Source organism: Gobius niger (assembly GCF_951799975.1).
Source record: "Gobius niger genome assembly, chromosome: 13".
In the NCBI taxonomy this organism is placed as follows: domain Eukaryota; kingdom Metazoa; phylum Chordata; class Actinopteri; order Gobiiformes; family Gobiidae; genus Gobius; species Gobius niger.
The window spans coordinates 16,104,786-16,120,656 of NC_136864.1; the positions used below are offsets into that span (position 1 = coordinate 16,104,786).

Sequence of the window (15,871 nt, forward strand, 5' to 3'; positions counted from 1 at the left end):
AAATCATTTTTTAATATCACTATATCTCAATATACATCTCTCACCATATCACAATAACAAAACAATCTGTAGTAGTAGCAGTAGTTTTATTCGGTCAGTTCATTCCTGTAAACGTAAAAACATTTCCAATTCTTTGTGTACAACACGACCGAAAGGGTTTAGGCTGAAGTGAAAACTTATAACGCCTAACCCAGTTCACAGCTGTCACATGATAAGTTAGAATCAGATGCTTGTTTTACCGATATAAATTAATATTTGATTTAATTACAATTACTAAAACATTATTTGTTTCTAAAGCTCCTAATCCAATCAGAAAGCAAAAAATGCCCCAAACATACAGTTGCCAAATTTGTTCTATAAATATATTAGCAACATATTCATTCAAAACATTACATTGCCAGCCACAGCCTGACGACATTGCTCATATACAGTCCTTACTGGTGCAGGCCTTCAAAGCAGGCTTTAAATGAGGAATAGTTCACAGTGTCACCTGCAGTGGTTTCAGTAAAATCACTCCTTGAATGGTGGATTGTATTTAACCGTGTGTCCGGCTTATACAATATTAATACATTACTAAATAACTCACACATTGATTTATAGAAGGCAGCATAGACCTGAGTGTGTACAGGCTTCATCTTTACTGAACTACACAGGAGTGTCTTTAACTCTGAAAGCCTTGAGGATGGTGGCAGAGCTGGAGAGATCTGCACGGTACAGTCCGATCCCGAGGCACAGCGGTTCAGTCAGCTGGGCACTGAACTCATGCAGCTTAGTGACTTGGCTCCCTCCAGTGCTGAACACTATTGTCCCCCTGATAAAGTTTACGGTCACGGTTATCCTGCTCGTCTTTAGAGTCTCGGCCAGAGCAGTTTTCTGTCTGTTGTGCAGCGTGTACAGATCACCCTTGTCGGTGTGCGTCAGGCTCCAGGACTTTGCATTGTGACCAAATGAACTTTCTTTTATGAGCCGCGGGATGGTCTTGAACGCCACCGCAATCTCCCAGTATCCGTTGGCCTCCACCTCCCAGATGTGAGTCCCGGAGGAGAAGCACTGAGTGGACAGCACCTGTGGGACCTGGGTGAAGCGCTGCCGGCTGTTCGGGAGCTCCGCCTTCTTCTTCAGCCGCAGCACTGTCAAGCCGTCGTCAGACACTTGCAGTAACGGGCTTGCGGTGTCCACATCCAGCATCAGGCTTTCTGAAAGATGGACATCAGTTCAACAACAGGAGCTACATTACTACAAACCCTGTAAACACAAGGATTAGTTTGAATACTTTGGGTTAAAACTGATCAAAAGTTTAGTTTTGTAATTTTATGCAACTGTGAAGCACTTTGAATTGCCTTGTGTATGAATTGTGCTCTACATATGAACTTGCCTTGTAAACCATTTAGTGAACATTTTGGCACTATATTAAGTCACTCCTCACAGCGATGAGGGCCTCCATAATGTTGAGAAACGTTACACTGAAACTGGTGTGAAGTAAAGTCTTGAAACCAAGTTTAATATCTCGTGCCGGTTAGGATTTTATATAATTTAGTAGCCTCCTCCTGGAACCGCCACCTTAACGTGGTGGAGAGGTTTGAGTGCCCGAATGATCCTAGCTCTGTTGTCCGGGGCTTCGTGCACCTGGTAGGGTCTCACATGAAAAACAGGTCCGAGGTCAGACAAAGAGCGGTTCAGAAGCCCCTTATGAGAGACCAACAGGCCCGGTTAGAATCGTGAGGCCGTCTTTCTGTGGACCCACCACCTGCAGGAGGAGCCATAGGGGGCTGTTGAAATGTGGGTTAGGGTTAGGGTCAGCTCCAACAGCTGCCCCCACAACCCGGCAACGGACAAGTGGAGGAAAATGGATTGATGGATGGATCATTTAGTAATGCCCACTAGTTTTACTGTATATTTAGTCATTTAGTAGAGTGTCCCTGACCCAACATGACTAAATAATGATGTTTCTATATAATGATCAATGCAACACATTTTTATGGAAACGGTGGCCTAGTTGGTAGTGTGGGTCGTCTCATGATCAGAAGGTTGGGGGTTCGAATCCCAGCTTCTGAAGGTGCACACTGTCGTTGTGTCCTTGCGCAAGACACTCCCTCACCACCCTCCTTGCCTCCAGTGTTTGTGCACACTGGTGTATGAATGAGAGGGTGAATGGGTGACTGATTCCTTACTGTAAAGCGCTTTGGGCCTGACGAAGGTAGAAAAGTGCTATATAAAGTTGAGACCATTTACCATTCTTTTTCATTGTGGCCTGTTCATTAACATGCACTGTCCCAACCACACAAACCAATAGAGAAAGCAATAAATTGTACCGTCTCCCTGTCTACATCATCAGTGACATCAGCTGGAGGCAAGAAGTAAGCAGCAGAAAGAATATTAAACTAAAACAAGCGATAAGAATACATTTACAACTTTAAAATGTCATCCGGTTGTGTGTTTAGGTAAAGAACAGGAGGAACAACATTCGGAGCAGAAAATAAAAGTATACTTTCAGACATAGACAATTAATTTGGCCAATTCCAACCACAACATACAGTAATGAGCTGGTTGTGAAAGAAACGTACAGTCAAAACCTGCCAAATCACTTCACTGTGGACCTTGATGCAATATTAACATTATTTCCATCCTTCCTACCTTCATCATGACTCTCTACTGGAGTTTGCCATCTGCAGGAATAGTCATTGTCCAACTTCATGTCTAAGCAAGAAATACAACACAGTCATTGCACTGATTCCGTTCGGGTGGAATCGATAACAGAGACCACCGCTACCTGCTAGCTTGGAGTTCATCCGCTGCACATGCTTTTCCTGATCTTCCCACTTATCCGTAAGTTTCTGGTTTTCCACAGAGTAGCTGTAAGCTGTTTGGAAAAAGTTAAACATGAATAATCTGTAGTAAGAAGCAGTTTGCACTAATTTGACGTGACGTACCGTAATACAGAACTATGAACCACAAACACAGCAGGACGACAGTGACGCTGTTGAAGCAGGAGTCAAGGGAGTTCATTCTCTTTCTCTGATAAAGTGATAGATTTATTATTACAAAGAATTGGTTTCTTCCACCATCTACCAGAGGTGAATAGAGTAGCCAAAATATTCAAGAGTTTAAAAGGGGGAAAAAAGAGTGAACTGAATCTTGACATTAAAAAATAAATTGCCTCTATGTGCAAAACTTGTCAGTATAAGATTTATTTTCATCCCGTTACTATTGTCCAGGCCATTGTCCAGACTGACCACAGCTCTACGCGTAGTTCATAATGTGATTGCAACTGAAGTGCTCGGCCTCTGCGATACTCACTTCTCTTTGGATTTCGTCTTTAAGATGTTTAACAGAAGTTGTAGATTCTGACACTTTTTCTTGAAGCATTTTAAGTTGCCCATCCAGGTACTCCTAATAAAATCAGAAAACAGATGAGCAACTGAATCAAATATGAATCACAATTACATCACAGCTCACAATTCTTTTAAAAAACAGATACATTTGAATTTTACTCATATGAACATAAACAATACACCTTCTATATCATGTTAAGCTAAAATGTGTCTCTGTACATTCTGTGTCTCTCATAGACGATTACAAGACTATCGAAGAATGATACTTATGCATTGTTTTGTCTACATAACCAAGGGCTGTGATAACTATACAAACGCTCTGTGTGGTGTGTACTAAAATGAGGATATGGGAGATATATGAATGCAGAATGCCTCTGAACGACTGTAAGCTACTGTTTCAATCAATCTGTCTTTTCTTTTTTCTTTTTTTTTTTTACACCATCTGAATCTACCTTAATCATCAACTTTTTCAACACTTCCTACCTGCTGACAGGCACTGAGCAACTACATATTTCCCCTTTCTGAGATAAGTGGGTATTTTGATCCATGCGATCCATGGAAATACCCAGAATTTTACAATTAGACCCAATCAGCTTTGACGTTAGAAAATCATGTGACATCTGGCATATTTCAACATCTTCATCAATATTTTATACTGTCAGTGATTTGTTTTGAAGTCATTGTGCTTGGGTAGTATTCTGCCTTCCCAATACTTACAGTGAGTTGCCTCTTCATGACGCTGCAGGTTTGAGTGGCCAGGTCTTTTTGCTTCGTTTTGAGAGAGCACAAGTTGCAGATGTATTTTCGTGAGATACGACAGTAGAATCTGAGCACTTCGTCTTCGTGCTGGGGACATTTGCGCTCGTGTAGGTCGCTCAGGGGCTGGACCAGAGGGTGTCCTGTGTAGACAGGCAGCTCTTGGTGTGACTTCACATGAGTTTGGCACAAAGACACCTCACACTTTAGACATGTTTTAACAGCCAGGGTGGTGTTTCCAGGGCAACAGTCACAGTACACCGTCTTCTCCTGTTCCTCCTGTTTATTAGTGAAAAGAAAATACAGTCATTATACAATTTAAACAAATATATACGGTATATAATAAAAAAAAGTAGTAAATATTGAGTAGTGATTTCCTTTTGTTTTGTAGATAATCCTATCTAAGATCTGATCGTAGATGGATGCATCATCCATGTGTAATTGCAGAAATTACTAATAAGGGAAATCAAACAGTTGTCTTTTGGTGATTTATTTTAAGAGTAGAAGAAGATAATTTGTGAAAAACAAATGAATAAGTGATATGTGTAAACATATGAGTGAGACTGACAGAGAAGTCTGAAGTTTCTAACCCCTTCACTCCCAGTTATATTTCCTTTGTCGACCCTCCTCCCAGAACAGCAAGCTGGGAGAGAAGACACTGGTCAAGCCTGATAAGAATCCCATCAACACTATGAGGCAGTTTTATGGTTGATCACCAGGCCAGACAGGTCAACAGGTCATCTTTGTGTACATTTTCCCGTGGGGGATACCTGAGTCTGGTACAAAGGTTCACATACCAAGTATTGCACTTCAGTGCACAATGATAGTTTTCATGAAAATTATACAATCAAATCAATTTTCCAACTACACACGGTTACACAAGTCAGACTCAAATGTTCATTACTACCATTGTGTTGAACTCAAGTAAAAAGCAAAAACTAGACACAAAGGAAAACCAGTTTGAGAATGGTGGGTTTAAGTTAGTGCGTAATAAACCACTAGTGCCAAAATATTACATTGTAAATTTGTTTAAATTAATAAACAAAAAACAACTTTTTTTTTGGTCTGTAATAAACAAAAAGGTAAACGGTTCCTGTGTCTGAAAGCGTTGTACATAATGAAAGTGTGGAGATTGTGGCTTGAGTGGTGATAATTTGGTGTAAACGCGGCTGCTCCTGCGACGTGCGGTCAGCAAAGAATTTACCTTTTACGTAAACTAAGTTCTTTCTCCGTCAATCCCATAATTCTTGTGCTGTTCTATTAAGCATATATCGAGAGCCTGCTGTGTTTTTCTTTTATTTGCTGATTTAAAAACCTTTCACTTACAGACAAAAACAGTCTGAATCGAGTTGTAAAAAATTGCTCTAAAATCATTGTAGTTCAGTTGAGGGACCAGCTGATCTCTCTGAAAGCCAAGACATTTCTAGCATCACCAGAGCATGTTCTATATGGTGAATTTTCCTTGTTGGCTTCAGGATGTCATTATGCCTTGTCATGCGGTAAGAGGAACCGCTATATGAAATCTTTTATCCCTGATGCTATACGACTGAACTCTCTTTAATTAGTTATTCAGGCAGATTGTAATCTATGAGTGAGCTCCACTTGCTTGTCTGTATGCGGTTTGTGTTTTTGTTTTTATATTGTATGTTTTATTCTGCTCTGAAGGAATTGCCCCATGTGGGATAAATAAAGTTCACTGAATCTGAATGAACACTCGAGGGTCTTTATTTGCCTCATATTATAAAAACAAACAATACAATATGATCCTGTTCAAAACAAATGGTTTACTAGTTTTTACTCACAGTATTCCTGCTTCTGTACTCCTCTGCGATACCAGACAGGGTGTAGTTCTTTTGGATCCCAATGACCGGCCCAAAGTCTTCCCTGCAGTCTGGACAGCGAAAGGGGACTTCTGAGGTGTGGTCAACCATCTTCTCCACACACTCCAGGCACAGGCTGTGGCCACAGGGCAACTGTCTCGGGTCCTTAAAGATGTCCCGACACACTGGACACGTCAATAGCTGCTGCAGCTGCATCTTCTCATTTGCAGCTGTGTCTGCCATGTTCGATCCACAGGCTTTACATGAAGAACACACAAAAATGACGGTTAACTGCAAGAGGAGGACAATTACTGACTATTCTGTCAGGTTTGCCATGTTAGAACTATATATTTTTATTTTTAGAAATATTAGTTTACATGCAAAGTGACAGGTGTTAAATAATCCATAGTAAAGTATTGTATGTAAATGTAGTGTTTGAAGTGATGTACTCGCAGTGGCTACCCTAGGCTACATGGACACAAACTCATTTTACTATGTGAATATTACTTTTCTCATTTGAAAGCCAAGAACTTTCAGGATTCAGTCTCTGTGCTTGACAGGCTTGACAAGTGCATGACAGGGTTTGATCCTCTGTTTGTGACAAAGACACAAACAAAAGGGTCGGTAGAATTCAGCTATCATCTACCAGAGGATTTCTATAAAAATCTACATAGAAATTGAACCTCAGATTGAGTGACAAATCAACACGGCAACAGTTAAAAAGCTTGACCTCTACGTATGTCACTCTTGCTTTTTGTTTCTGTTCAAAAGCAGGGCATGTCTTTGTAAAGAATAGGCGGGTATTTGGCTGACAAAGCTAATGCAATAAGGAAGTGAAATAATAAATGTCACATAAATGTCAAAATAAGGAAAACTAGGTAAAAATAATAATAAATACATACATAAAAAAAGCTAAATTTTAAGTATATTTGTGTGTAACTGTTTTACCAAAAAATGTCTCTAATATGTCAAACACACTTGACTGTGGACAGATGCTGGGATTGTTAAAGGAGAGAGTGCCTTTAAGTTATTTTCCAAACTGGTTTTAACCATAACATCAAGCAAACCCAAGACTGTGGATAACTGTCCTGTTGAATGATTTTCGCCATGTGTTAAAATGTTTGTTCAATTAATTACCAACAAATCTACACTTTGATGTTAACATGTTTACATCATATCTGGCTTATGATTGAGGAGGGGCTACAATGCCAAGACAGCGGCAGAATGGGTCAAGTCAGAAAACTAAAATGTGCTTTTTGAAGTAAAAGCTAAAAATACTACTGAATCGTCATGTATAATACGATATAGTTCAAGTTGATCAAACGGACTAAAAGTGATTCATATAAACACACCATGAAAGTTTATCAAATGGACTTTGGCCCTAAAAGGAAAGTCGTAGTTACCTTTGTCTCTTTGGAGTCTTCTTGCACTTTACTGCCCGCTTTCCTTCATCACAAACCGAAAGCACCTCAGTGTTTATAACAACACTTCCGGGTGGGCGTGGTCTGGGAGTTAGGTTCAAGACCAGACAAGATTGTAATGTAAAATAAGTTCTCTAATCAAATTAAAACAATATATTTAAAAAGGAATGAATGATAACAGTAATAACATGAGTAATAACAAAATAATAATGCTAACACGACATACTATGTTTTAGGTTAGGTGGTTTAGAAACCACAGGCGCAGTAATAATGCAACTATGACAACATCCACTTTGTTGTGACAAACATTTCTGGTTTGTGAGCTTCAATTACACTTAATGGATCAAGCTGTGTACTGTAATTTAAACTCATGTTCAGATTCACTGATGTGAAATTATCACTGTGGCATGAATTAATGTATTTGCAGCTTTCAATTTTATAACCATTCTAAACATTTGCATTTGCAGAATGGCCTGAGCACGAGGCCAGTACTTTATTTTTCTTTCACACGTTACAAAAGAGGAATGATTCAACTATGAAGACAAGCAGGAAAGTATGTTTTTTCACATTATAAACATGACACTGTTAGATTCACAAAAAATACAAGTTAAAAATACAAAATTAAAAAAACTCTAAAAAGACAAGTTAAGTCATTTTACTTCTAACATTATAAAAAAGGAAACATTCTGTAGTAAAAATAGACAGCTAGTGATCTTTCACTATGTGTAAAGCAACATATATACACATACAATCTCGTAATGCCAGATATTTCTTTTGTAGGTCTCCTTGAGTTCACCTGAGGTAGACGGCTGCAGGTATCCACTGAAGCTGCAGTGACACCTATAATCCAGCGATTGTCCGGAACGACGGGACAAAGAAGCCACACTGGCTCGTTGTATGTTTCTCCAGATTCTTCTGTATCCTGAAGGTTTTGCTGCAAGCTGTGCAGCTGTAAGGTTTCTCTCCCGAGTGGAACCGTAAGTGGGCCTTTAGGTTCTCTCGGAGTCGAAAACACTTCCCACAATGAGTACAGCTGTGGGGCCGCTCGCCCGTGTGGAACCGCAGGTGACGTCGCAGGCTCTTACGCAGAGCAAAAGTCTTGGAGCAAACCGAGCAGGAGTAAGGTTTCTCTCCGGTGTGGAAGCGCTCATGACGTCGCAGAATTTTCCTGTGCTTGAATGTTTTACCACATTTGCTGCACGCGTAGCCATCTCGACAGTGAGTTACAATCTTCTGCAGGCGCCATATACCGTTGTCACACTTCGTGAAGCAGCACAGGCGATGCCCCGTGTGGAGACTCTGGTGAGCCCGGAGATCTTTGGGCATCGGCCATCCATTTACAGAGCCGCCCTGCTGCTTAACAGCCCACTGAGGCACAGACAGCAGGTTGACTAGTTGCACTGCACACGGCTTTAGTAGCTTCATGTCTATTGACTGCAGCTTCAGTAGAAGCTGGTTCTGGGGGGACACGCCGGCCTGAGAGGGGGTTATGGTCCCATCAGACAGAGAAGGACTATAGGCTTTGCCTTTAGCTGTGCTCGCATTGGCTGCTTGAGGCTCAGCGTGAACGGGCTGCTCTGTACTCTCTGGTGTTGCTACAGCAGACTGTGTCTTGAGGATTAATGGGCAAACAAACTTGGTCTGGTCTACAGTACCATCAGTGACACTCTGCTGGACCACATACACCTTCTTTTTACTTGAAGAGCGCGATGGACTGTCAACTCTTGTGTCTGTAGAAGAAGACAAAAAAAAGCATTTTTATCTCCAGATTTGATTATACAGATTTTAATTCAACAGGTCCAGGTCGGTTGGATTTTTGTAAGCAAACAAAAATAACTGCCCCTTGGAAATCAGTAATGTTTTTCTGATTGTGATTAAGTTATTTTAGTTTTGAGAGACACATACCATTTGATTCCTCCTTCTGTTCTTTGTGCTTGCGAGACTCAGCCTTGGAGTTAGTGGGTGCTTCTATCTCTTGGTTAAGTAAACTATGCAACGAGTCCCCAGTACTTGTTTCATCCTGGAAAAAACAAGAAACAATGTCTCAGGTCTATCTACACTTTCACTGTTCTTGGTCACAACTTTGCATACAGGATACATTAAACACAAAGGCAGGAGAGGGATCATTTGAATCTCTCTCCACTGATACTCACCTGCTGTGTTTTAATGGGTGACCAGTGGGGGTTTGTGGGAGCTTCATCTTTAGACAGGAAAAGCTCAGAGGGCGTGAGGTCATCCTCTATCATGCACTCATTTAAGCTAGTCCCATCTGAGCTCAAGGAGGGATCTGCAAGAGTACGGGGGAGGGGTCAAATCACGGGTCAATGCCTATGCCATTTTACGGGACATGGGATTCCTATGCATATTGAGCTACGCCCTGCAGGAAACACTTGCAGAATTGTATGCACCAAAACGTGCATTCAATAATGCCCAGAGATATTACGTTTACAGTGAAATATCAGAGCCATAGCAGTTCAATGCTGCATCCTTGCAGCCTAACAGAGCATCAAAAACAGGAAGGTGTCCATCGATTAAAAATATACATACCAGGCATCTTTGTCGATGTACAATCGAAGACTTCCACTTGGACACCGATACTTTGTTTACCCTCGGCAGCATTTAAAGGGTAAAATGCCTTCACACTTCCGCCTTGGTCGTCCCCGCGGCCTGCATCGGTGGCTGCAGCCGCGGCGGAAAGGTACGTGCTCTCGAACAGTTTGGTCAACTCCACTGCAGCCGCTTTCACCAGAGTCCCGAGCAGCGTCTCCACCTGCTGCTGCAGCTGCGCCACTCCTCGAGGCTCCATGTCTGCACTGTGCTTCGTCAAATTCCAACAGAATCAAAATAAAGGAAGAAAAACAACTCTCCGTCTGATTTTCCTGTTATTGATCATCAAAACCAACCACATGGCTTTAAAAGACGAGGGGGCGTGTCTGTGGACAACGCATGCGCATGACTGACCCTGACGTGGAGCTCCCCCTTTTGTTAAACGTCTATTTAAATTTGTTCAAGTAAACATGGGATTCTTGTGAAGCAGATTAGTCAATGAATAAGCCCAGTCAAACCTTTATAATTGATGGCAGGCAAAAATGGCTTACTGTGGAGGGAAAACTGACTAAATATCTTCAAACAAAGACTAATGAAGTGTAATGTTTTAGGTTTTAATACCACCAGTTTTCCTCTAAATCTATTATATTAGGTGGGAAAGTCCAATGTGAGTTTGAAAACAGTACAACATATGATTTATGATTTGTTTGTTTGCTTCTTTTTTTGTAGCCAACAGTATATGCAACAACTATGCAATGCTCTCTGAAGATTGACAGACTACCTATCATCTGTACTAATATAGTGATGAATGTAGACAAGTAAATTACTACCTACTATCGGCACAATCACATGTTATTATGAGTATAGACATTTCTGTAGTTGTAGTGCAAGTACCAGCCACCACTGGTTCAGTGGAAGTGACATGTTAAAGAGTGGTGTCGTTAACCTCGAATCAAACTTTCTTAGAACTCTCTCTGCGTCATCTCGTTTTATCAGATGTGTCAGCAAACACATACATTGATGTGGCCTTGCATTTAAAAGACTTAACAGTGTTAATGTCCAAGATGTTATTTATTTAAGACTTTACAGTATAATCAAAATATTTCTTGTTTAAAAAAATAGATTAACTGTTTTTACTTATTTTGTCATAGTAGAAAACATACATTAGTTGCGAATCACATTCACAATACTTTGTTACATTGTTTTATAGAGGAGGCTGGTAATAGTTCAGTTCCATTGGACTGGAAGCACTCTGAAAATTACTACATTCTCTTATGTGGGGAAAATTAGAAAAAACTTTAAACAAAACATGTATGCTGTAAAAGACTTTGCAGGACTGAGACAGAAAGAATGAACACAAGGGTATTTAGTGTGGACTTCAACAGAATGCCGGGCCAGAGGTGTTGTTAACCATCGCCCGACAGCGCTCTCGATCACCGATGGTGTTCAACAGAATGATCGGACAAGAGTCCAAGCATCTGCTGAGGCCTTAAGTGCTACTTTAAGAAGCGGACTGGTGATGCTGAAGGGACAAACAAGTAAATGGAATATAATTATAGAAACTGATAATGACATAACAAGGATATCAAAGTAAGGTTGTGTCTCTGATGTTAACTCTTGGAGTTGTATTGGTCAAAATACGAGAATGAAGTGAGATGAAATTATTTAGTAATCGTCGTCATCATCATCATCGTCATCGTCGTCATCGTCGTCATCGTCATCGTCGTCATCGTCGTCGTCATCGTCGTCGTCGTCATCGTCGTCGTCATCATCGTCATCATCGTCGTCATCATCATCGTCGTCATCGTCATCATCATCATCGTCATCATCATCATCGTCGTCGTCATCGTCGTCATCGTCATCATCATCATCGTCATCATCGTCGTCGTCATCGTCGTCATCGTCGTCATCGTCGTCATCGTCATCATCGTCATCATCATCGTCGTCGTCATCGTCGTCATCATCGTCATCATCGTCATCGTCGTCATCATCGTCGTCGTCATCGTCGTCATCATCGTCGTCATCGTCATCATCGTCATCATCGTCATCATCGTCATCATCGTCGTCATCATCATCGTCATCATCTGGGTCGATTTGTCCAGAAAGTGCATCTTCAATCCAGTCCTCTAGTTCATCCACAGAAGGCAGATCGTCCCCATCGTCCATATCCAACCACACGCTGTCAGCCTGTGGAATATATCATCAAGAAATTAACCATCTGAAAACTAAAACTCCAAAAGAGTTACTTACATCATCGGCATCAACAACGCCAATCTGTGGGTAGTCCAGGTCGATTCCAAAGGTTTTCTCCCAATGGGGCAGGAGCTGAAATAAAAATCACCCAGTTACTGTACAGAACATCATCTCACAACATGCTTGGTGATTATGTAAATATCCTGTCATAGAGTTGTTATATCCTACCAGAGGGAAGTCATCAGGGTCGATCCACACAATGCTCAGGTCAGGATGATCTGTATTATCCTCTGCAACTCTCTTTACAATCTCCAAGAACTCAAAGCCATCTAATGGGTTAAAAGTACAAGAGTTTAACTAATGCCAAACAAGTCAGAGTCTTCCTTTGACTTCTTTTGACAGCCTGAACAGAGAAAATGACAATAGCAACCCTCAAAATGTTTTGGACTGGCCTTGTAGAAGTGAAACTGCATGATGACTGCTATGAAAACTTAAATATATACCAAACATTGGCTGACAATTTGAACATAACTATTTGTTAACCATACCACCAGTTTGATGATTTAATGTACCTGGGTCAGACTCTTCTGCGAAAACAATAATGTGTTCACCATCAACATCATCATCCTAAAAATAAAATAAAAAACACTTGTCAAAAACATACCCTGGAAACACCTATGGCTGCACTAGCACGTCAAATCTCTCACCCAAATCTCATACATGTTGTGTGGTTGCAGCTTCCTCAGAGTAGGTCTTGATAGAAAGAATAAATATGAGTTATTGACAGATTCTTTAATAACTATGATTTATTTTGTAAGGACTGTCATTTTTAACCCTTATTTAACCAGGTGAAATGTGAATTCTCAATGTCTCTTAAAGTGCACTTTAATCACTTTCAGGCCAACATTCCTAAAATAAAGGAAATAAAATATAACAAAGCTGACCTGTCATTGGCTTCAATAAACCTGACCAGCTCCTTCTCTGTGTATGGTTTTCCAGGGATTACCATGGGATCCTCAATAAAGGGCTCATAGAAGTCAACTTCATTGAGCTTCAGCTCCAAAGCCCTGGCGACCTGTAGATAGGAAAAATGAAGAGACACATAATAGTTCATGTTCGCACTAAACATTTGAGTTAATTTAAACATTATCATGAGCTAACATTTATTCTTAATGTGATTCACATTTGTGTTAACTCACTTTAGGGTTAAATGTTGCAAAGAACTTGATGTGAGGATGGAACTCTTCAGCAGCATCAGCAAAAGCCTCGAAATCTGATATGTATCCATTGCGTTAATCATTTTAAAAATGGTATGTTCCTTGACAAATCTGAACTGACCATTTTTATTAATGTAAGTCAATGTGCTTTAAAAATCTGCATTCATTTGAGATTCTTACTGTCGCATTTGTGATTCTTAAAGTAGCCCACCAGTTTGATGTCCTCTTCAAGATTTTTGAAGCATTTCAGCTCCCTGCTATTGTCAATCATTTCCACTGGATCTTCTAGAACCTAGAGGTGACACAAGAGAAAGGGATAACACAAAGGAAGATTATAAACAGTGTTTACATAAATTGATTGTGTATATACAGTAGATATGCATTTGTTTTACTCAAATAAGGCAGGCTATTAACTGTGAGATTATATCCTCACGAACATCATAGATGAACTCCACTAGAGTGTCAGCTGCCAACTCTCCATCATACTCTATCACTTCATCCTCTGTGAAGATGAAGATGCTGTCGGACTCCTCCAGACCTGAGGAAGACCAGACATGTGAAACACGAAACCCATGAACAATTATCTCAATGGTGAAGAATTACCTAATTTGTTTGCAAGAGCTTTGTCGTGCTTTGCATCAATAAGACCCACTCCGATGTCGTCATCTTCATATTCATCTAGTACTTGTGCAACAAGCTGAAAACATTTAAATGGTACATCAGTAAATGGCAACACAGGCTTGAAAAGCGCAAAACAAGTGTAAACGATTCTTATCAATTAATAAATAATAATCATAATAATCATAATCATAATAACAGTAATATTATTATTATTATTATTATTATTATTATTATTATTATTATTATTATTATTATTATTATTATTATATAACTCAATAATAGACAACTGTACAGGGTTTAATTATCCATTATTGACACTTCAAAAGAACATGTAATCTGTGTCAAACCATATGACAGACAGTGGTTTACACCAATGTGCTTCTTGTATATATCAAGCATTACAGAAATGGCAGAGAAATAATGAAGGTTTTTTTCTTCATATTGTTTGTTCTATCTATCTCTTACAGTGGTAATTTCAGTACGCGTCATCTTTGTTTAAAAATAAGGACATGTAGTGCTGACAGTTTGCCTGAGGCCAAACTTACAAAACCCATTGACAATACAGCAATAAATAGTATTGACATTTACAGTATACCCTGGGTAAAGCTATTCTTTCTGTTCCCTCGCCAAGTCATATTTCACCTGTTTGTCAGCAGCCCTCGCCCAGCCTTTGAGTGCAAGACATTTCTGTGCTGTGACACACTACTCCCAATAAGAAATAAATCTTCAAATGAACATCATAATATATTCAGAAGGGGACACACAAGCCCTCATGCAGCTCACGGAACCACAAAGCAGCCTGATGTAAAAATAGCAGTTGGACTCTTCGGCTCAGGGACTATTTTGGAGAGGTGGCAGTGATGTTTAGCATTGGGGATCCGCTGACACTACAGTCCTGCAGGGTGATAGTCACACCACCACCAAGGCTGGGCTGAGCTAGCACCACCAAAACCAGGGCTCACCTGGAACAACAGCTACAACTGTTCACGGCATCATGCACCAGAGTTGCACTTGCGCTGATATTAAAATCTTCATTTGTATACAGCGGTTTTGATTGCATTTGCCCTGCAGATCTGTTTTCTGCCAAATCACAAATGATTTCCATGATCTTACTCGTTTACACCAGCAGAGATTATTTACATTTTGTTATGTGTGAACAAGACAATTTGTCTTCCACTGTCTTCTCCTTGTCACTTTTGATTTAAATTTATGAATTGTTGATTAATGCCATATAAATCTACAGTGTGCCTCCTGCTGATGGAATGCAAACATATCATCTTCTGATGTTCTATATTTAGAATATTTAAGGGAGGCTTTGTGTTTCATCATGACGTAATGCACCAAAGGATGCTGATTAGTCCAAAGCCCCTGACTGAATGTGGCAAGCAGAATTTAAGCAGATTGCCTTTAAAAAAATAAAAAATAATAATAGTTAATTTTTGCCATGCAAGGTTTCTTTCTGAAAAAAATAAAATAATGTATTATAGTAAAGCATCTGATAACTTCCACGATTTACATCTTAACCTACCTCAAGGGCCAGCTCCTCAATCTCAAACTGTCTCTGGGCAACGCGGCTGGATCCAGGGTGGTCATGGTAGTACACCACCAACACATCATACTTCTTCATGACAGATTTATAGTTTTTGACATGGAGGTCATGGACACGATCTTTGCCATCATACTCAGGGAAGTCCAAGGTCTCCTTGGCCAGGGAAAATGCCCCAAAAGACAGCAACACTGCCACAAGCACCCAGCCCCACTTCATGGCTCCAATGGGGTTTCAACTTTAAAAAGTTGTAAAATCTTGAAGAACTGTTTCCAATCCGCGTCACCCAGAAGAGAGCAAGACCAACCCTTGCACACACCTAATTAAAAACCCCACTTGGGGCAGGGGTTGTGAGAGACAGGGTGCATAAGGGGCTGGACTAAGCTGTCATAGGTGTGAGGTCTAAAGGAGGGGTACA

The 15,871-nt window shown here is 40.3% G+C and overlaps 3 protein-coding genes across 3 annotated transcripts; all 3 read right to left on the reverse strand.

The window, feature by feature from the left end:
- Nucleotides 1-468: 468 nt before the first annotated feature.
- Nucleotides 469-6,163, reverse strand: LOC306972298 (nuclear factor 7, ovary-like). The gene is made up of 7 exons (XM_079568873.1): nt 5,891-6,163; nt 4,050-4,367; nt 3,298-3,390; nt 2,931-3,015; nt 2,771-2,860; nt 2,635-2,697; nt 469-1,196 (listed from the first exon to the last, which is right to left on the reverse strand). Exons 1-7 carry the CDS (start codon nt 6,149-6,151, stop codon nt 646-648), a joined length of 1,461 nt encoding a protein of 486 aa, XP_079424999.1. The 5' UTR covers nt 6,152-6,163; the 3' UTR covers nt 469-645.
- A 1,805-nt stretch (nt 6,164-7,968) lies between these two features.
- On the reverse strand, nt 7,969-10,245 carry LOC306972299 (uncharacterized protein). Its single transcript, XM_079568874.1, has 4 exons — nt 9,877-10,245; nt 9,483-9,616; nt 9,235-9,349; nt 7,969-9,059 (listed from the first exon to the last, which is right to left on the reverse strand). Exons 1-4 carry the CDS (start codon nt 10,133-10,135, stop codon nt 8,170-8,172), a joined length of 1,398 nt encoding a protein of 465 aa, XP_079425000.1. The 5' UTR covers nt 10,136-10,245; the 3' UTR covers nt 7,969-8,169.
- A 698-nt stretch (nt 10,246-10,943) lies between these two features.
- Nucleotides 10,944-15,767, reverse strand: casq1a (calsequestrin 1a). Its single transcript, XM_079568872.1, has 11 exons — nt 15,436-15,767; nt 13,890-13,983; nt 13,724-13,824; nt 13,467-13,578; nt 13,269-13,342; nt 13,014-13,144; nt 12,777-12,822; nt 12,642-12,696; nt 12,298-12,398; nt 12,127-12,201; nt 10,944-12,063 (listed from the first exon to the last, which is right to left on the reverse strand). Exons 1-11 carry the CDS (start codon nt 15,670-15,672, stop codon nt 11,542-11,544), a joined length of 1,548 nt encoding a protein of 515 aa, XP_079424998.1. The 5' UTR covers nt 15,673-15,767; the 3' UTR covers nt 10,944-11,541.
- Nucleotides 15,768-15,871: the final 104 nt, after the last annotated feature.